Genomic DNA, 19,217 nt, shown 5'->3' on the forward strand with positions numbered 1-19,217 from the left:
TGCTTTGCCTTTGTTATTTCTAATGTAACCCAAAGGGTATAAAATACGCTTGCTCTTTCTTGTGCATATTGTCATCACTGTGACGCCATATTTGTTTACATTGCTATTAGGTGGGGGGGGGGGAATCTTCTAGAGCAGGAAGTTTTTCTGCTCGTGATTATTATACACCAGAAATTGTAGCAGTGAACAAACAGCAGATGGATATGAAGCAAGATACTTCTTCCTAATCACAAGCCTATATAGTTATTTTCAATTATTTCCTCTGATGTAAGGGAAAAAAATCCAGCAATGTAAGGATTGCTTCTGAGACAAATAAGAAAAGAAGCCTAGAAGCCACACTGAGTGGTTTATTAGATTAAATTTGTTGGATTGCATCCTGTTTTTAACAGATTTAACAGAGTTTAGTATAATATGGAATAATTTTAAAAGCATGATTCTGCTTTTCAGAATGTCAGAAAATATTAGTGGATCTGCTGGTTTCTCTAATGAGCTCAAGCACATCTTCAGAAGAGCTCACACTTTTTCTAAGGATCTTTTTAGAAAAAACACCTGCTACGGTAAGATTTTAACAGTAAAAGGGAAGTACTTTGAATTGAAGTTAATTATTGATTTCATATTTGTGTTTTATTACTAAGATTGTCAAATTAGCATGTTATCTTTTAACTCGGGAGTCCCCAACCCCTGGGATGTGGCCTGGTGCCAGGCCGCTGCCCGTTTGGAACCAAACTGCGCAGTGGCAGGCAAGCAGGCAAGTGGCAGCTCTTCTTGTGCAAGCAGCATGTTTGCACGCTCAGCTTCATTCATGCATGCGCCTGCCGCTTGTACAAATGGAGCTGCACACACACATTTGCCAGTCGCACCAAACCATCCCCACCCCAAGTGAGAAATGTTGGGGACCGCTGCTGTAACTGAAATATATTAACAGTTTGTATAGATTTGGGAGCAATTTTTTTTGTTAGAAATTTAGGGAAAAGTAGCCAGGGAAGATAATTTAATGGCTTGAAAATAGTGCTGTTTTAAGATTATTATTATTATAGTTTATGTTTGTTTCTTTCATCATAGGGGGAAATAACATTTCTGGTTAAAAATAGTTTCAAAAATATAAATTTCAGACATAAGATTATGCCCTAATCTTATGGTTGTGCATTGATGGAGGGGTTTTTGGTAGTGATGAGAGTTTGCTTGGATGAGTAGATAGCAATGATGGGAAGATAGCACATGGCTAAATCTCAAACATCTATTCACTGGACAGCAAGGTAAGAAGTATAGTATAGCATAGTCACTTCTTACTATACTTTCTAGATTTCCAGGATATCCTCTGTATATCCTGTCTTGCTTTTCTTCTGGACAGGTTCGTATAGGATTTATATGGCAATATTCATCTATTGCAGTGGTTCCCAATTTTTTCTTCACTATGGACTCCCTTTAAGTACCTTTTTTGGTCACAGGCCTTGGCCATGGACCATAAGACTTAATTCAATATTTAAATAATAACATTTTTTTCAAGCCTTAGTGGACCCTCTGTGATGACATCATGGCCCTCCAGGGGTTCGCGGAAAACAGGTTGAGAACCGCAGTTTTATTGTTTTATTTTCTCTGTATTCTGTCTGAAGTTCAGAAGCTCTGTTAGAAATAGATTATGCTTGAGGGTTGTGCTTAATTTTGTAATATGCATCTAGTAATTTGTTTAAAAAAATTTTTTAGAAAGTGAGCAGGAGCTAGCAGCAGACACATTGACACTCATAAGTGTTGCGTTAGGGCAGGGGTCTCCAACCTTGGCAACTTTAAGCCTGGAGGAGCTTTGCTGGCTAGGGCTTTCTGGGAGTTGAAGTCCGCCAGGCTTAAAGTTGCCAAGGTTGGAGACCCCTGCGTTAGGGAGCGTTATGTGGTATAATGACCATTTGTTAATTATTTTGTTCATTTCTTTTAGAGTATCCTCCTTAAAGGAATCCTAAAGATTTTGGAGGCAAATACCCAGATGAGGCCTTTACAGCATATCGCATTTCCTTTGCACCAAGTTCCAAGTTTAGGAAGCAGCCCTAGCCAAAAATCAGCCCCTACATTCGGCAGCAAAACTGTAGCATTACTGAGGCGAGCAAAATTAGTCCAGTCAAAGAAAGAATCAGAGGGTGAGAGTTTGCAACACCATCTTCTCTCTCCATGGCATATGGCTCCAGTCCATTTACCTCTGGTGGGACAAAACTGTTGGCCACATATGTCTGAAGGATTCAGTATCTCACTGTGGTTTAGTGCTGAATGTATTCTCAGAGGAGGCAGTTCCTTGGAGAAAGGCAAAAAAATGAAAAGAAGGAGCAAGTCACTAATATCACATGAAAGCAGTTTTGATGAAACAGGTAAGTCAACACATGTAAAGCAGAAATTATTAAAAATATCTACATGACTCTTTCCTCTGAGTGTTGAAGAGAATTAAACATTAAAACAACTATAAACTGCAAAAAACCCAAATGTACTAAAAGAAAAAGAAATAGCATCTAGATATGAAAAAATTCAAAACAAGGACAAGTATTTACACCTTCCATACTTCCTAATCTCATCCTTGGGCAAAGAGTCAGATTGTACTCACCTTTTGGAAGGCCAACAGCTTGGTGGCAATCCATTCTCAGGCGGTAAGGTATTTCAAGTGGCAGGTACCATACAAAAGGGCACATTTTCTGGGTCCCACAAAATGACAGAGATATTTGCTTAATTTTATATATTGCTTATTAATTTTCATGAGGGCTGAGATTAAATTTTGTTACTTAATATTTATTAGCTTTGAGAAAGCTAATTTTGGCAGGGTTAGTCTTTTTTTATCAGTTTTTTGATATATTTGTACTTAGTGCTATAAAGATTTAAATTATTGGTACAGAAAACAAAACATTGCATTTTTGCTAGAAACCTGTTAATTGTAGCTTTAAGTTAATACTTTTAATGTTCTCATATATCACTGCCGTTTGATCTGCATGTTCTTTAGTACTTTTCGCAATTTTAATTTGATGTACTCTTTCTAAATCAGTTTGGATGAGGATGTAGAAACATAATCACCTTGCTTTGGAGGTATTCTCATTTTTCTTTTAATTGATTCATATATTTACATTTATATATGTTTTTAATCCTTAGTAAAAAAAACATTCTCTGTTACTTATACAATTGTTACTTTGTTACGTATACAACTGTTCTAAACTTGGCTTAATTTTTTCCAAATTATGAGAAATACGAAATGAAATGCTCCTGTGCATAATACTCGTGCATGTCTATAAGTTAAATTTCAAAATAAACCAAAGTTCCAGATTCTTTTCTTTTGTGGAATAATATTCTGATTAATGATATGCTTGGTTTTATAATTGTTATATGTTACAGAAGAAAGCAAACCTGGATTTGATTACCTCAATTTGGGAGACAAACTTCTTGAAGATGGCTACCTTCATATATTTTCACTGGGCTCCAAAGCATTGATGATACAAGTCTGGGCTAATGTGAACTCAGGAGCTTTTACATTTCGGTACCATTATCTTGTTTTAGAGATGAAAAACATGCATTTGCTCAAACTATTTATGCCTTTTATTATCAGGGATTTGCTATAACATCCAATGATATGTTGCCATGTTCTGTACTTTTATATACCCTGATTTTATCATATTGCACCGAGTTCAAACAGTGAGTCAGGCACAATGGGTAAAATGATATTTCTCCTTAATCAATTTAACTGGTTGAATTTGTGTTTTACTAACCCTAGAAACCAGTTGGATGAAAATAGTGCTTTATAACATTAATAAAGTGGTATATACAATAGAGTTGCAGCTTCTAGAAAAATAAGTTGGTCCATTGTTAAAAGTGTATATCAGATTCCTGTATTATGCCTTGGATCAATAAAGCACATGATAGAACAACATAAGCAAAGTAGTACTGGGAAAGGGGTAATATATATTTTGAAAGATATTTTGATAACTTTTTAGTGATTTTCTTCTCTTTTTATTTTCATAGTATGTGTATGGATCCAAATGATGAAATGAAAGCTGGATTGTTAGCACAAGCTGAAACACCAGAGAATACTTTCCTTGTAGGCAAATGGCAGCATTTGGCACTAACCTACATCGAACAACCAGAAAACAAGAAAAATATCCATGGAACTCTCTCTCTATGGATTTGTGGTCAGAGGTATGCTTTTCGAGGATTATAAATAATATAATATTTACGACCACAATTGAGCCCAGAATTTATGTTGAGAAATTTATGAAATCAAGTTTTGCCCCATGACTTTTTGCCACATTTGTTAAGTGAATCACTGTAGTTCTTAAATTAGTAACACGGTTATTAAGCGAATCTGGCTTCCCCATTGACTTTGCTTGTCAGAAGGGCACAAAAGGAGATCACATGACTCTGGGACACTGCAACCATCATAAGTATGAACCAATTGCCAAGCAATGTAAATCATGTAACTATGGGGATGCTTCAATGGTAATAAGTGTGAAAAATGGTCATAAGTCCAGTGCCATTGTATCTTAGAATAAATAAATAAAATAAATGAACTATTGTAAGTCAAGGACTACCTATATACATAATAACTAAGGAGGTCATGGGAAGCCTTGTCTATTCTTTTAAGATCTGAGTAAAAAATAAATGTGGCGTGTGCACTTCTGAACCGGTTAGGAAGATAAAGTAGATTTCACCCCTGGTTACCCTAATATTTTTAAAAAAATAGAATAAAATCATTAAAGGAAGGATGCAAAAGGAGTAACAGAATGAAATGTGAATGACAAAAATTAAAATATTTTTTTATTTATTTTAAATTGTTGAATTGTCCCATGGCAAGTGGGCTGTGGCGAGTTGTCCCACAGTGAGTTGGCCATGGCGAGTTGGCTGTGTCAAGTTATCCCATTCCATGGAGAAATTCCTAAAGAAGCTCTCTCTTCCTGAGCTGCTTTTTCTTGCAATACATCCCTAAAAAATGGAGACTGCAAGTTAACAAGCTCAGCGCTATGACTGTAATTAGTTAATCAGAACTCCAGCTGCTGCCTGAAATTGGCCAGATCTTGAGCACACCAGGCAAACAGCAGGCACAGGTACCTTCCTTTCAGTGTGTATTCCCCATTGTGTGCCTGCTTACTTTCTTAAGTAACCCCTTCCTCTCTAATGAATGTTAACACAAATATCAATTCCCTTTTCTTGCTAATTTTCTGGTTCCAAAGACTGGTGGAGTGGAGGAAAAGAGTTGTAAGATTTGCCCTTTTACCCAGTTTCCTCTTGAATTGAGTTCCCAAAACCCTTCTCTGCGTTTTGGGTTCACTGGCTGTTTGGGATCCTATCCTAATGCTGTAAATTAAAGGAAAAACTGAAGTAAAATTGTAAGCACAAAGTCAAAGTGGTTTTTCATTTAGCAACTGCTTCGCTTAATGACCAAATTGCTAATCTGTGACAGGCAAAATGAAAATTTTTGAAGTGCATTTAAGAAACCATGAGGTGCTTGGATAGATAAATGCTGTCCATTTGCCTTCACAATAGCTCTCCCATGTGTTTCACTGAGCATTGTTCTTCAGCAACAGACATGAACCCTTTTCATATTTTAATGGGATTGATATAGATTAGCTCATTATTTGGGTGTTCATCAGTCAGAATTGGGGATTAATAGGAAATGTTACTGAAGCGATTGAAACTGCAGGTTCAAGTAAATTATTTCTATGTGATTAACGGCATAATGCAGGGGAATTTTAACATATGATGAAAGGTATCCTTGGTTGCCTGTATCCTCAGTGGCTTTGGAATTAGAATATGGAATTGCTACCAAATACCTACTGGTTCATGTGGGACACTTTAATAGAAGCAGAAAAGCGAAATTTACTGATGCGGATTACAGCAGTCGCAACCCTCTAAGGCAGAAAAGAAGGGAATAGATGGAGACTGTTGGACAGCGCTTCAAATTTTCTTAAATCTCTTCTTTTGCCCCTTCTGTTAATGGATGATAGAGAACAAATAACATAAAGCTCTTACTACCTTTTTTCCTCAGTAAAAATGTTTAGGACACGTAAAAAGCTACATTTATTTATTTATCTCTTTATTGCTTTTAGAAAACCTGACATTGGTTTAGATTATACACTTCCAAGAAAAATGAGTTTGTCATCCGACTGTAATAAGACCTTCTGTATGACAGGCCATTGTACATCATCCCAAGATGATTTTTTGCAGTTGACTGGGAGGTGGAGCCTTGGGAATTTGCTTCTCTTCAACGGTATGTTATAATTTTTGTTCTTTATAAACGGCTTGTTATCTTGTCTTGAATTTGTGCCTTATATTGGAATTGGTTTTAAGGCTTATTTACAGTACTTATATCTTGCTTTATTATGAAATTAGACTGTATAAAATTAGGCACGCCATTAAAAGAAAGAAAGAATACAGAGAAGAGCAACAAAGATGATTAAGGCTCCATCACTGGAGGTTTTTAAGAAGAGATTGGACAACAGTTTCTCCGCAGTGATATAGGGTTTCCTGCTTGAGCAGAGGGTTAGTCTAGAAGACCTCCAAGGTCCCTTCCAACTGTTATTCTGTTCTGTGATTCTGTTACTATTAGATGTTCCAGAAATCTTAAGAACTTGATTTTATCAAATAGTCATAATAAAGATATAAGAAGTTATAAATGCAGAGCAGTTAATTTTAGCCATTTTTAAAAAAAAGTAGAATAGCCCTTTATAGCAGCAAACTTTAAGGAAATAAATTTATAGCTATTCATTTATAGCTCTGTTTTCTTTGGCAAGAAAACAGGGCTCCTTGAATGTTCTGGCTTCTCAGTCCCTTGTCCAAGAATGTTAAAGCTTCTCAATCCTATTCCCTTTCCTTAGACATCTTTAAATATATCACCCATGGAAGTATTCTGCACCACTTGATGGGAAGAAACTGTAGGCATATAGTGTTTTCATGTTCTGATATTCCTGGAGCAATAGTTGTAGAAAGTGGTACTAAGCAGCATTTAAGCAGCAATAAAGAACTTCGGAGTTCCAATACTTGTGAATATCTATCTGATATTGCTGGGAGAAGTCTTCTGAGGATCTGAATGATGATATCATCCATACACAGTCAGTGTAACACTTTCTTACATTCCAGAGGAGCTGTTTGGAATGAATACTTAAGATAGGTGTTGTGTTAAATGGGAATCAACCAGTGAAAGTTTAAGAAGTCGAAGTGGGTAGAAATATTTATAAGAAAAATATAAAAGTATCTTTGTAGGACAGAATAACACCCCTGAGTATTAAGACTCAGGTTTTCAGTGTGGGAAAACACTTTTGGATATTCAGGTCATCTGAAATGTTTTATCCAGCTGTGCTATGTCAGCAACTGCACTTTATTTCTAGAGAAAGGAAATCTAGCATTGTAATATAGCCCTTTGAAAAGCACTTGGAAATTTCCCAAAAAGTACAAAGCAGAACTCTGCTTGTAAGAAAATATTTGAAGGAATGCTTCTCAACCTGAAAAAGTACTAAGATCAGCTCTCCTCCATGTCCCAGTGTCAGGTATAAGATTTATTACAGCATGCAAGATAACTACATGATTTGCTTAGGGTATGAACTTTTTTAAATGGGAAAGTCATCCTTCCTGTTCTGTGAAGATTTTCTATTACTTTATTAAAACTTTTCAGCATTTAGTCTTGTGAGTGCTTAACATATTTATGCTCCTGCATATATCTGTAAAGAATTAGCTGCAGTTTATTTAGGTTTTTTTTTAAAAAAATCTTATCTATTTCAGTGAACCACCTCAAAAGCTTTTATCCATCCTAGAAATAGAAAAGTAGCAGGATATGAGTTTTCTTAAGAAAATGGCTGACAAACAGTGATACCAAAGAAAATAATCAGGGAAAGCTTCAGGGTGAGGTCACGAATTTCTCCCAGGGTCACCATGGCATTAGAGAGTAAACTTAATGTTTTTGTTCTTATAATTTTACTATAGGGAGTTTTGCAAGCATTTGAGAACTGCTTCTATTCAGTGTTTAATTCCTCATTATCTTCCTTCAGTGAAGCTTGAACTTGTACTTTTACATCGTTGATAAAAAACTTAGATTATAATTCAGGCTCATGTTCAATTTACATTATGCATTATATTTATTCAGCTGGAATAATATAAGAAGCAACGTAATTATTAGCCTGTAACAGATGGATTTCAACCCCTGTATGTCTTATGAATACACTTATTTTGAACACTGCATGCCTTGGAGTGTGCTGCGGCTAAGCCGCTTTACTTTCTTAAATACATCTTACGTTGCCCATGTAGGAAGTTTATATAATCTTTTATGCTGACTTAGTAACTCAGTTAAATTTTCAGTAGTATTAATTCCAAATTGATATAAATATAATTTATGTACATGAAGCAACATGTATTAAATCACAATGTGTGGTGTGTTTGTCTTTCTGTAGGTGCAACAGTTGGTCCCGAAGAGGCATTTTATCTGTATGCTTGTGGGCCAGATTTCACGTCTGTAATGCCATGTAAATATGGCAAGTCAATACCTAATTACTCCAAATATATAGATAAAGAGATTCTACAGTGTGAACAAATCAAGGAACTTCTGTTGACCAAAAAAGAAGTAGACACTGGGCCTTTAATTGTAAGTTTGTAATCCTGGTGCTTGTTATCTTTCGTATGGCAATTTAGGTTAAGGCACCACCACAAAAGATCCATCATGAGAAATGGAATATGTATTTATGAAACAGCAAATACATTTTATTTTATTTATTTTATTTATTTATTAAATTTTTATACCGCCCTTCTCCCGAAGGACTCAGGGCGGTGTACAGCCAGAGTAAAAACAAAGATATATACAATTTAAAACAACATTTAAAAAGAGCAAATTTTAAAGGCTGATTATTAAAATTTAAGTTAAAAAGTTAAAAATATTAAGAAACCCAATTAAAATACATCACTAATTATGCCAGTCCCGCTTTAATGAATAAATATGTTTTGAGCTCACGACGGAAGGTCCGAAGATCAGGCACTTGACGCAGGCCAGGGGGAAGTTCGTTCCAGAGCGTCACTGCCCCCACAGAGAAGGCCCTACTCCTGGGGGCCGCCAGCCGACACTGTTTGGCGGACGGCACCCTGAGGAGACCCTCTCTGTGCGAGCGTACGGGTCGGTGGGAGGCAAAGGGTAACAGCAGGCGGTCTCGTAAGTACCCGGGTCCTAATTTTATTACCTGTTTTGGATTAGTTTATTTTTGCTTGATTTCGGACATCCTAAACACCTCAATTTAGAATATGTGTCAGAATGAAATTTTAGATAGCGTAGAGAAAAAAGAACTCCTTAAGTCTCTTAACTGTCATCAAGCAATCTGGGTGTGAGAAGGTCTATATTTCAGAAGAAGTCCCGATTTCCCATTTTGGACATTACTTACTCTGGTCCCAGATCTGAGGAACCAAAAACTTGTATAAATGAAAAAGGGTGGTAGAATGAAATATTGCATGCATTTTTCTGACAACTTGATCCTATTAATCTCCCACAGGTTCTCTCCTTCTTAAATGTTGTCTATTATATTTCAGGAAAGCCTTGCTACAGTATACACCACTTGCTGCCCTGGTTACTACACAATCTATGAGCCAGTAATCAGACTTAAAGGTCAAGCGAAAACCATTCCTTCTCAACGACCTTTCAGTTCAAAAGAAGTACAAAGCAATTTATCAGATCCTCATTATCTGAAAATGCTGCAGCCTGCCAAATACAAAGGTCTCCAAGGCATTCTTCATGAGATTGGTGGAATTGGGTCATTTGTCTTCCTTTTTGCCAGAGTAAGATGTTAAAAACATTACATAGTATATTTATGGTAGGCCTTCAGGGTTTTTGCTATTATTGTTGTAACTAGGGTATAAGAATCAGTATAAAAAGAGTATTCCATAAAAATAAGTGACTTCCCAAAATTACGCTTAACATTGCTCTTTTGCTGTAAGGTAAAAAGTGACATTGAATCCTCACATTGTGGGTTCTACTTTTGTGTATTTATCCTGCTGTGACCTATCATGATAATGGGCGTGACATCACTGCAGTGAGTATGGAAGAGGAATGACCAATTTGTCAGAGCGTTAATTTAAACAAAAACCCCAAGCAATCCTTTAAAAAAATAAAGCAGTATTATGTATGTGTTAGATTTCTATCCCACCTTCCTTGCAAGTATTGCCGTGGTACACATAGTGCTTCCTCCTTTTTTACCCCCCTTAGAAACAGACATTAGACTTGGGCTATGAGACTGAGACAACCCAAAATAACCTACCGAGTTTGCGGCACTGAGGGTGGACTTGAAATTGGGTCTCTCTTTCCTAGACATGTTGGTCAGTGACCATAATAAAGTTAAGAATAGAATAGAATTGGCCAAGTGTGATTGGACACACAAGGAATTTGTCTTGGTGCTCTCAGTGTATATAATAATAGGAATATCTGTTTTAAAGCCTTTATAATTTATTTGGCGCTCTCAGGATTCTCTGAACAGCTCTGTAAATGGTGGCTATTTAAGTATTATTTCTTATGTTAAATGCCCCATTTCAAGAGTGCATTGTGCAGATTTCATTACAAAACAATCCATCTGATGAAGTTATTCATGCATCACTTCTTTTGACAAAATGAATGTTTGCAAGTAAAATATCTACCATAAATTTTTAGTCAATAAAATTAGCTGCAACTTGTACGGCAAATTGCAGTTTGTCAAAAACACTTCTTTTCTTCAGTAACACACTGGTTTATTTTTAGGTTGTAGAGATCAGCAGTTGTGAAGAAACACAAGCTTTAGCTCTGAAAATTATCCTTGTTTTAACAAAACACAATCAGCAGAGAATACACGAGTTAGAAAACTGCAATGGTTATTCAATGATTCATCAGGTATTGATAAAGTCAAAGTGTATTGTTGGATTTCACATTTTGCAGGTAAGATTTGATACTGAAACGTTCCCTTTTCCAGTTAGCAATATAGTTCATTTAATTGTTACATTTATTTGCTGGCCATCTCGCTTTGGGGTTATTCTGGGCAGCTTACAACAATAAAATGGTAAAAAATGTGAACATAACAATAGCAAGGGAACAAAACAATAAAAAAGAGTGGAAGTACAATTAAATGAAATTAAACAGTTGGGCGGAGGAGGAGCAGGAAGCATGGGGGAGAGGGAGATAGAGTCAGCTAGTTAAACTAGTAATAATAATACAGTTTTCATAAACAATGCTTTCTGACTTTGAACTCTTGGGATTTGTATCAGCAAAGACACTTAGTACATGATATAATCTTATAGTATATTATATCAATCTATGTTTATCAGTAAAATAAATTATTCAGCCAGACAAACATTGTATTAGATTTAGAGCTAAAACTATAATATAAATTCAATAGCCAACAATTACTATAATTTGTGTTTGAGCTTGCATTCTTTGAAAGGAAACATCTTGAGTGCTAATGATGCAGTATAGGGTATGCATAAATTCTGGAAGGTGTTTTAAAAATGTTTTCAATTAAAATGTTTTTATACTTTGAAAGACTCTTCTTGAAGGATGCTGTAATGAGAAAATGATTCATCAAGATGACAATGGACAATTCATGCTTGATGTGGAATCCAGAGCAATAATCCAGGATGTAAAATTGTTGGAAGAGCTACTGTTTGATTGGAAGATATGGTCTAAAGCCCAGGTAGGTTGCACTAATCAGAAAACAACTGCTTTGTAACTAATGGTAAAATATTACTGTGCCCAAGATAAAATATCTCTTTATTCTGTCCACAGAAAATAATTATTAGAAAGAAAGATGACCTTCTGTTGGTCATTCCCCTTGTCGCCGATATTTAATCAATCTCTAAAAACTATAATTGCCCTTGGGAACTTAATTTATACAGAAATAGACATAAATTCCAGTTGAGAAAATACTTTTGTGGTGTATTTGTTTCCCTCTGCTACTCCTTGGCTACGTTAGCTAATTTAGTGCCATCTGCCTTTAGAGTCACAGGATGCAATTTTGTAATGGAATAGAAAGGCTTTTTGTAAAGGTATCCATCACTTGATACCCCAGTAGTTCAAGGGTTTGGCTTCTTGAAACAGCCCATGTATCAGGCCCTGTTTACACCCTTAACCTGCTAGGAACCAAATTCAGCTTTGTAGGGCAGATAAGCATATTGGGGAGTCCACAACTTAAACATCTAAAAAACAGAGGTAATTGGCTGAAAAAGCAAAGATGCTTTTCCAAAAGGCAACTGGACTTTTTTGGTTTTTTTCTTTTGAAAACGTTTCATTTCTCATGAAGAATTGAAGAAGCTTCTTGGATGAGAAGCGAAACGTTTTCAAAGGAAAAAAACCCCAAGAAACTCCAGTTGCCTTTTCGAAAAGCACATTTGGGACAACTATGATATGGATGATTGAGAATCTCTTTAGACATAATTGGCTGAGGTTTTCCATCCTTTTATAAATATTGCAATAGTAAATTGTGCATTTGTCAGGAGATGGGAGAAATTTATTATCTGTTTTCTTCATTAATAGTAGACAAATGACAAAGAGAAAAAGTTCCTTGTTTGGGTGTAGAATGCAGGCATCCCTTGAGGCCTTGTATGCAGCCTCTCCAAAATTTGTTGCCAAATGGCAATAAGGACATTTCTAAATATTGTTCTAATTCTAACACATCAAATTGCAAAAAGCAGCTCCATGATCATAAAATTGCACATAGTTGTATATAGGCTTTTTTGCAACAAAGTGAAATCTCCATTTTCAATACAGTTTTTATGGTAACTTGCTTTTAACTTAATAGATTTGTCTGTCTGCTTATGCTATTGCTCTTTTGCTTTATTTAGCAAGGTGTGTGGAAAACACTGTTATCAGCTTTAGAAACACTTATCCAAGATAATCACTGGCAACAGCAATTTAACATTAAACAACTTCTTAAAGCTCAAGTTGTGCATCATTTCTTGAGGACATGTCAAGTTCTGCAGGTACCGTGCCATTTTTCATTTGAAAATAATTTATAATCCGTGAGATTTCTCTCATGCTCACTCTTTCTCTCCCTCCCCCCTCTCTCTCAGTTTTTGATAATGCTTTTCTATTTTTTACCCCCAAATGTCTTTCTGTCCTTTTCATAACTATATTACAAATGACAAGTAGCTAGAATGCCATTATAAGAAGAAGTTGTTGACTATTGAAATATAACCTTATTTTCCAACTCACTTTATTACTTCTAGTCTATGTGGCAAATACCTTGTATGCTGTTGCTTTGCCACTGGCACATCATCATGAGGGTGGAGGGCAAGAATCATGAAAGGCTTGTTAGTTTTGGAAGTCCTCTGGTCCCTCAGATCTTGGAATTGGCTTCAAAAAGCCCACTAATACTAGTTGACATTTATATCCAATTCTTCGAGGGCTTACCTTAACGAAGGGTCTTGGGACCCAGAGAGGTGGCATGCGGCCAAGAAGAATTTGTGGGGTTTTTTAAATCGTTTTTTAAACAAGGGTTTTTTAAGGGGGGGGGAGGGATTTGACGGGTGGGGGGGAAGACCCGTCAGGGAGGGATCCAGCCCCTGTGCTAGTTCGTGACACTATTCCATCTTGTCTGAAGGCAGGGGGGGAGGACGTTCCAGGTTTAGAGGGTTGTTCGATCTGTACGGTAAGTGGGAGAGGCAGATATGGCGGGGGGAGGGGCCGTACCAAGTTGTGGGAGCACGTGTTCGATGTTTGAGAGTGATCGCGTGCTCCGGCCCCTCAGTCCCTACCCGTTCCTCGGGTGGCCATGTTCCTCAGAGCTTGGATCTTCGGCTGATGTTATGTAATGCCCGGTCCGTGGTTAATAAGGCTCCCCTGATCTGCGATCTTATTCAGGAGGGTCCGGACCTCATGGGCATTACGGAGACCTGGTTGGGCCCTGAGGGGGGGGTCCCCCTTGTTGAGATGTGCCCTCCAGGTTTCCGAGCATTTCATCAGCCGAGGGTCCAAGGTAGGGGTGGGGGGTGGCGGTTGTTATTAAGGAAGATCTAGAGCCGAGGGAGACCACTGTTCCTCAGATTGCCGGCTGCGAATCCCTCTGTGTGCGGTGGGGCTATAGGAATCAGTTGGGCTTGGTGATCGCGTACCTGGCTCCTTGCTGCGTGACCACAGCCCTGCCCGAGCTGTTGGAGGTACTGGCTGCTGTGGCGGTTGAGACCCCCAGACTTATAGTCATGGGGGATTTCAACTTGCCATCAGTTGGCTTGTCATCGACGGCAGCTCGGGAGTTCCAGGCTTCCATGACGGCCTTGGACCTGATTCGAGTAAATGATGGCCCTACGCACACGGGGGGAGGCATGCTGGATCTGATTTTTATCTCTGGACAGTGGTTAAATGATCTGGTATTAGATGATTTAGTAACAGAACCAATGTCATGGTCGGATCATTTTCTCCTTCGCCTAGACTTCCGAACCGCCATTCACCACCGCAGGGAGACGGAACCTATACGGTGGTTCCGTCCCAGGCGCCTGATGGACCCTGAGAGGTTCCAGACGGAGCTTGGGCCATTCCCTGAGGATCTGGCCCACGGCACGGCTGAGGAACTGGTCGTGGCCTGGGAACGGGCCGCGGCCGGGGCCCTGGACAGTGTCGCGCCTTTGCGGCCTCTGACCCGGCGTAGATCTCGTCCGGCCCCTTGGTTCTCCGAGGGGCTGAGGGAGATGAAACGCCGGAGAAGACGCCTAGAGAGCACCTGGAGGTCCAGTCGCCCGGTTGATCGGACACTAGTTAGGACCTATTCTAGGACCTACCTAGTGGCAATGAGGGAAGCGAGGCGCTCCTACGCCTCCACCCTCATTGCGTCGGCAGATAACCGCCCGGCCGCCCTGTTTCGGGTGACCCGCTCTCTCCTACATCAGGAGGTGCGGGATGACCTTTGCAGGACGAGCCGAGGAGTTTAGTGGTTATCTATACGATAAAATCGCTCAGCTGAGGGACGGTCTGGACCGAATTTGGGATGATCCAAGCGAGGGAGAGGAGGCACGTCTTGTTGAGCACATTTGGGATGAGTTTGACCCTGTGGCTCCGAGGGCGTGGACAGGTTGTTGGGGAGGCTTCACGGCACGACATGTTTACTGGACCCGTGCCCTTCCTGGCTGGTACTGGCCACTCAGGCGGTGACACGAGGCTGGCTCAGAGGATTATCAACGCTTCTTTGTTGGATGGGGTTTTCCTGCCGCCTTGAAAGAGGCGGTGGTGAGACCCTCCTTAAGAAGCCCTCTTTGGACCCAGCTATTTTGGGTAATTATCGTCCAGTCTCCAACCTTCGCTTTGTTGCGAAGGTTGTAGAGAGTGCCGTGGCGACAGCTGCCCCAACACCTGGATGAAGATGTCTATCTAGACCCGTTCCAGTCCGGCTTCCGACCCGGATACAGCACGGAGACAGCTTTGGTCGCATTGGTGGATGATCTCTGGAGGGCCAGGGACAGGGGATATTCCTCTGCCCTGGTCCTATTTGACCTCTCAGCGGCATTCGATACCATCGATCATGGTATCCTGCTGCGCGGTTGGGGGATTGGGAGTGGAGGCACCGTATATCGGTGGTTCTCCTCCTATCTCTCCGACCGTCGCAGACGGTGTTGACAGGGGGCAGAGGTCGACCGCGAGGGGCCTCACTTGTGGGGTCCCACAGGGTCGATTCTCTCGCCTGCTGTTCAACATCTACATGAAACCGTTGGGTGAGATCATCAGTGGTTTCGGGGTGAGATACCAGCAGTACGCTGATGACACCCAGCTGTACTTTTCCACCCCGGACCACCCCAATGAAGTTGTTGAAGTGCTGTCCCGGTGTTTGGAAGCTGTACGGGTCTGGATGGGGAGAAACAGGCTCAAGCTTAATACCTCCAAGACGGAGTGGCTGTGGATGCCGGCACCCCGATTCAGTCAGCTGCAGCCGCGGCTGGCTGTTGGAGGCGAGTTACTGGCCCCAAAGGATAGGGTGCGCAACTTGGGTGTCCTCCTGGATGATCGGCTGTCGTTTGAAGATCATTTGACGGCCGTCTCCAGGAGGGCCTTCCACCAGGTTCGCCTGGTTCGGCAGTTGCGCCCCTTCCTTGATCGGGGTGCCTTATGCACAGTCACTCATGCGCTCGTTACCTCTCGCTTGGATTACTGTAATGCCCTCTACCAGGGGCTCCCTTGAAGTGCACTCGGAGGCTTCAGTTAGTCAGAATGCAGCTGCGCTGGGTTATAGAGGAGCTACACGTAGCTCCCATGTATCACCGCTCCTGCGCAGTCTGCACTGGCTGCCTGTGGCTTTCCGGGTGCACTTTAAGGTGTTGGTTATGACCTTTAAATCGCTCCATGGCTTAGGACCTGGGTACTTACGGGACCGCCTGCTGTTACCACACGCCTCCCACCGACCCGTACGCTCCCATAGAGAGGGACTTCTCAGGGTGCCGTCCGCCAAACAATGTCGGCTGGCGGCCCCAGGAAGGGCCTTCTCTGTGGGGCTCCACACTCTGGAACGAGCTTCCCCCGGGTTTACGCCAAATACCTGACCTTCGGACATTTCGTCGCGAACTCAAGACTCATCTTTTTATCCGCGCGGGGCTGGCTTAAATTGGGATTTTAATGCTGAATTTTATTAATTTTAAACGGGGTTTTTTAACGTGGTAAATTTTAATTATTGGGCTAATTTAAATAAGTTTTTTAAATCATATTTTAAATTTGTATATTGTATGTTCGGTTTTATTATGCCTGTACACCGCCCTGAGTCCTTCGGGAGAAGGGCGGTATAAAAATCAAATAAAATAAATAAATAAATAAAATAATTTGGAACAGGGAAAAAGAAGAGAAAAGATTTAGATAGAGATTATTGCTACACTTGTGCAGGTAATATTGACCATAATTGTTGAGAATTGGGATTGCTATCAAATTACGTATAAATTACCTTATATATCTGGATTTTTAATTGACAAGAGCATCTAATCCAATATACTAGAGAGAAAAACATATCCACTTTAAAGTTTTGCATCTTTTTCAAGGAAAAATGTATTGTAACATTATTTATTTATTTATTTATTTTATTAGATTTTTATGCCGCCCTTCTCCCAAAGGACTCAGGGCGGTGTACAGCCAGAATAAAATACAGAATATATACAATTAAAAGAATTTAAAATAAACTATTACTAAACGGCCGATAATTTAAAAGATTTAAAAATTTAAAATATTACTAAAACCCCAATTTAAAATCAACTATCTATGCCAGTCCTGTTTGAATGAATAAATATGTTTTTAGCTCACGACGAAAGGTCCGAAGATCAGGCACTTGACGTAAGCCAGGGGGGAGTTCGTTCCAGAGCGTCGGTGCTCCCGCAGAGAAGGCCCTACTCCTGGGGGCCGCCAGCCGACATTGTTTGGCGGACGGCACCCTGAGAAGGCCCTCTCTGTGAGAGCGTACGGGTCGATGGGAGGCATAAGGTAACAGCAGGCGGTCTCGTAAGTACCCGGGTCCTAAGCCATGGAGCGCTTTAAAGGTGGTAACCAGGATCTTGAAGCGTACCCGAAAGACTACAGGAAGCCAGTGCAGACTACGGAGCAGTGGTGTTACGTGGGAGCCACGAGCGGCTCCCATTACCACTCGCGCAGCTGCATTCTGGACTAACTGCAGCCTCTGGGTGCACCTCAAGGTCAGCCCCATGTAGAGAGCATTGCAATAATCCAGCCGAGACGTAACCAGAGCGTGAGTGACTGTGCATAAGGCATCCCGGTCAAGGAAGGGACGCAACTGGCGAACCAAGCGAACTTGGTAAAAGGCCCTCCTGGTGACGGCCGCCAGATGTTCATCAAAGGACAGCCGACCATCCAGGAGGACGCCCAAGTTGCGAACCACCTCCTTTGGGGCCACTAACTCGCCCCCAACAGTCAGCTGCAGGTGCAGCTGACTGTACCGGGGTGCCGGCATCCACAGCCACTCCGTCTTGGAGGGATTGAGCTTGAGTCTGTTTCTCCCCATCCAGACCCGTACGGCTACACTTGTGCAGGTAACATTAGCTGGGCAGACGTAACCTCTTGTTCTCTACCTAAATATTTTCAAGGAATATGAGTAATACATAAAGTTAAGGAAAACACTATCATCAAGTAAAATATTTTACTCTGAGTTTACCCTTGGATACACTATACAATGCAATACTAATTTTGTAGGAAACTTTTTTCAGTTTTTTGCCTATATTTCTTTCTTTCTCAGGAGCACAAAGAAGAACATTTCACATCTATTCCTTCAGAAGTTTCTACTTCATTTGTGAAAATAATTGAAGAAGTGCTTGGATCTCCACCAGATCTGGAACTGCTGACCCTGATCTTCAATTTCCTTGTAGCAGTTCACCCTGCTACTAACACATATGTTTGTCACAATCCCAGAGATTTCTATTTTTCCTTGCATATAGGTAGATGAAATATTACATTTGATATGAGTCAGGAAATGACAATTTTGCAGTAGAGACATTTAGACACCCAACATAACTTTTGCACTCCTTCCTTTACAAGATCTGATCTGTCAAGTCTTCTAGCCCTGCAGGGCATTTTTGAGGTAGAAAGATCTGCAAGAATCTATTGTATAAAAGCGTGCTGTTCCGTTCAGGAAGACACTAGTAGGTTACCATTCTAAGTAGTAGAACTATTGCCAATAATATTTTATTCCACTCCCCATCTCAGTCATTCTATAACCTCTTCTTTGATTTATTCCTCCCAAACTTCATTGTGTCTACAATTAGTTCTGTTATGTTAAATGTTAGTAGCCTCTATCTTACAATATTGAATTCATTGTATTAGGAAAAAAGGTACTTAATTTGAAAAAGCTAAAAGGAATGATTTAGTGAAAATGCAACATTGCAGTGTTAACGTGAAGAGTAGCTGTGACATGACATTTTATCACCAAAAACCTTTTCAGTAAAAGTTTGTGTTAATGTCACACCTAGCTGATACGAGCTGCAATTTTCTATAAAGAATGACCTTCTTGTAGCCTTAATATGACCATAAAGCTTAATATGACCATAAAGCCATAAATATGACCATAGATTATTGTTTGAGGGCACTTATGTTCATGTGAAATTCTGCTAGAAAGTTGCTCATTCTCATCTTCTCAAAAACTAATATTAACTCAAAAGAGTCTTGTTAGGTCTTCAGTGTATAGAAGGAATTTGCAAAGCTTTCTGATTAAATGGAAACATTATAGCCCCCATGTACGTTTAATCATATTATATATTTCAGATGTTTTTGCTCTCGAAATAAATAGTAAAATGCCCAT

General features: G+C 39.9%; 1 protein-coding gene across 3 annotated transcripts in view; it reads left to right on the plus strand.

The window, feature by feature from the left end:
- LYST (lysosomal trafficking regulator) overlaps positions 1-19,217 on the plus strand; it is a 105,149-nt gene that overhangs the window by 35,108 nt on the left and 50,824 nt on the right. For all 3 annotated transcript variants that reach the window (XM_058166048.1, XM_058166064.1, XM_058166056.1), the window contains 11 exons: positions 448-557; positions 1,931-2,354; positions 3,361-3,502; positions 3,985-4,158; positions 6,066-6,226; positions 8,400-8,590; positions 9,520-9,765; positions 10,718-10,891; positions 11,493-11,642; positions 12,790-12,927; positions 18,159-18,357. In XM_058166048.1, the coding sequence (XP_058022031.1) occupies positions 448-557; positions 1,931-2,354; positions 3,361-3,502; positions 3,985-4,158; positions 6,066-6,226; positions 8,400-8,590; positions 9,520-9,765; positions 10,718-10,891; positions 11,493-11,642; positions 12,790-12,927; positions 18,159-18,357 (2,109 nt within the window). The remainder of the gene's footprint in view (positions 1-447; positions 558-1,930; positions 2,355-3,360; positions 3,503-3,984; positions 4,159-6,065; positions 6,227-8,399; positions 8,591-9,519; positions 9,766-10,717; positions 10,892-11,492; positions 11,643-12,789; positions 12,928-18,158; positions 18,358-19,217) is intronic.

Source organism: Ahaetulla prasina, chromosome 1 (assembly GCF_028640845.1).
Source record: "Ahaetulla prasina isolate Xishuangbanna chromosome 1, ASM2864084v1, whole genome shotgun sequence".
NCBI classification, from domain to species: Eukaryota; Metazoa; Chordata; class Lepidosauria; order Squamata; family Colubridae; genus Ahaetulla; species Ahaetulla prasina.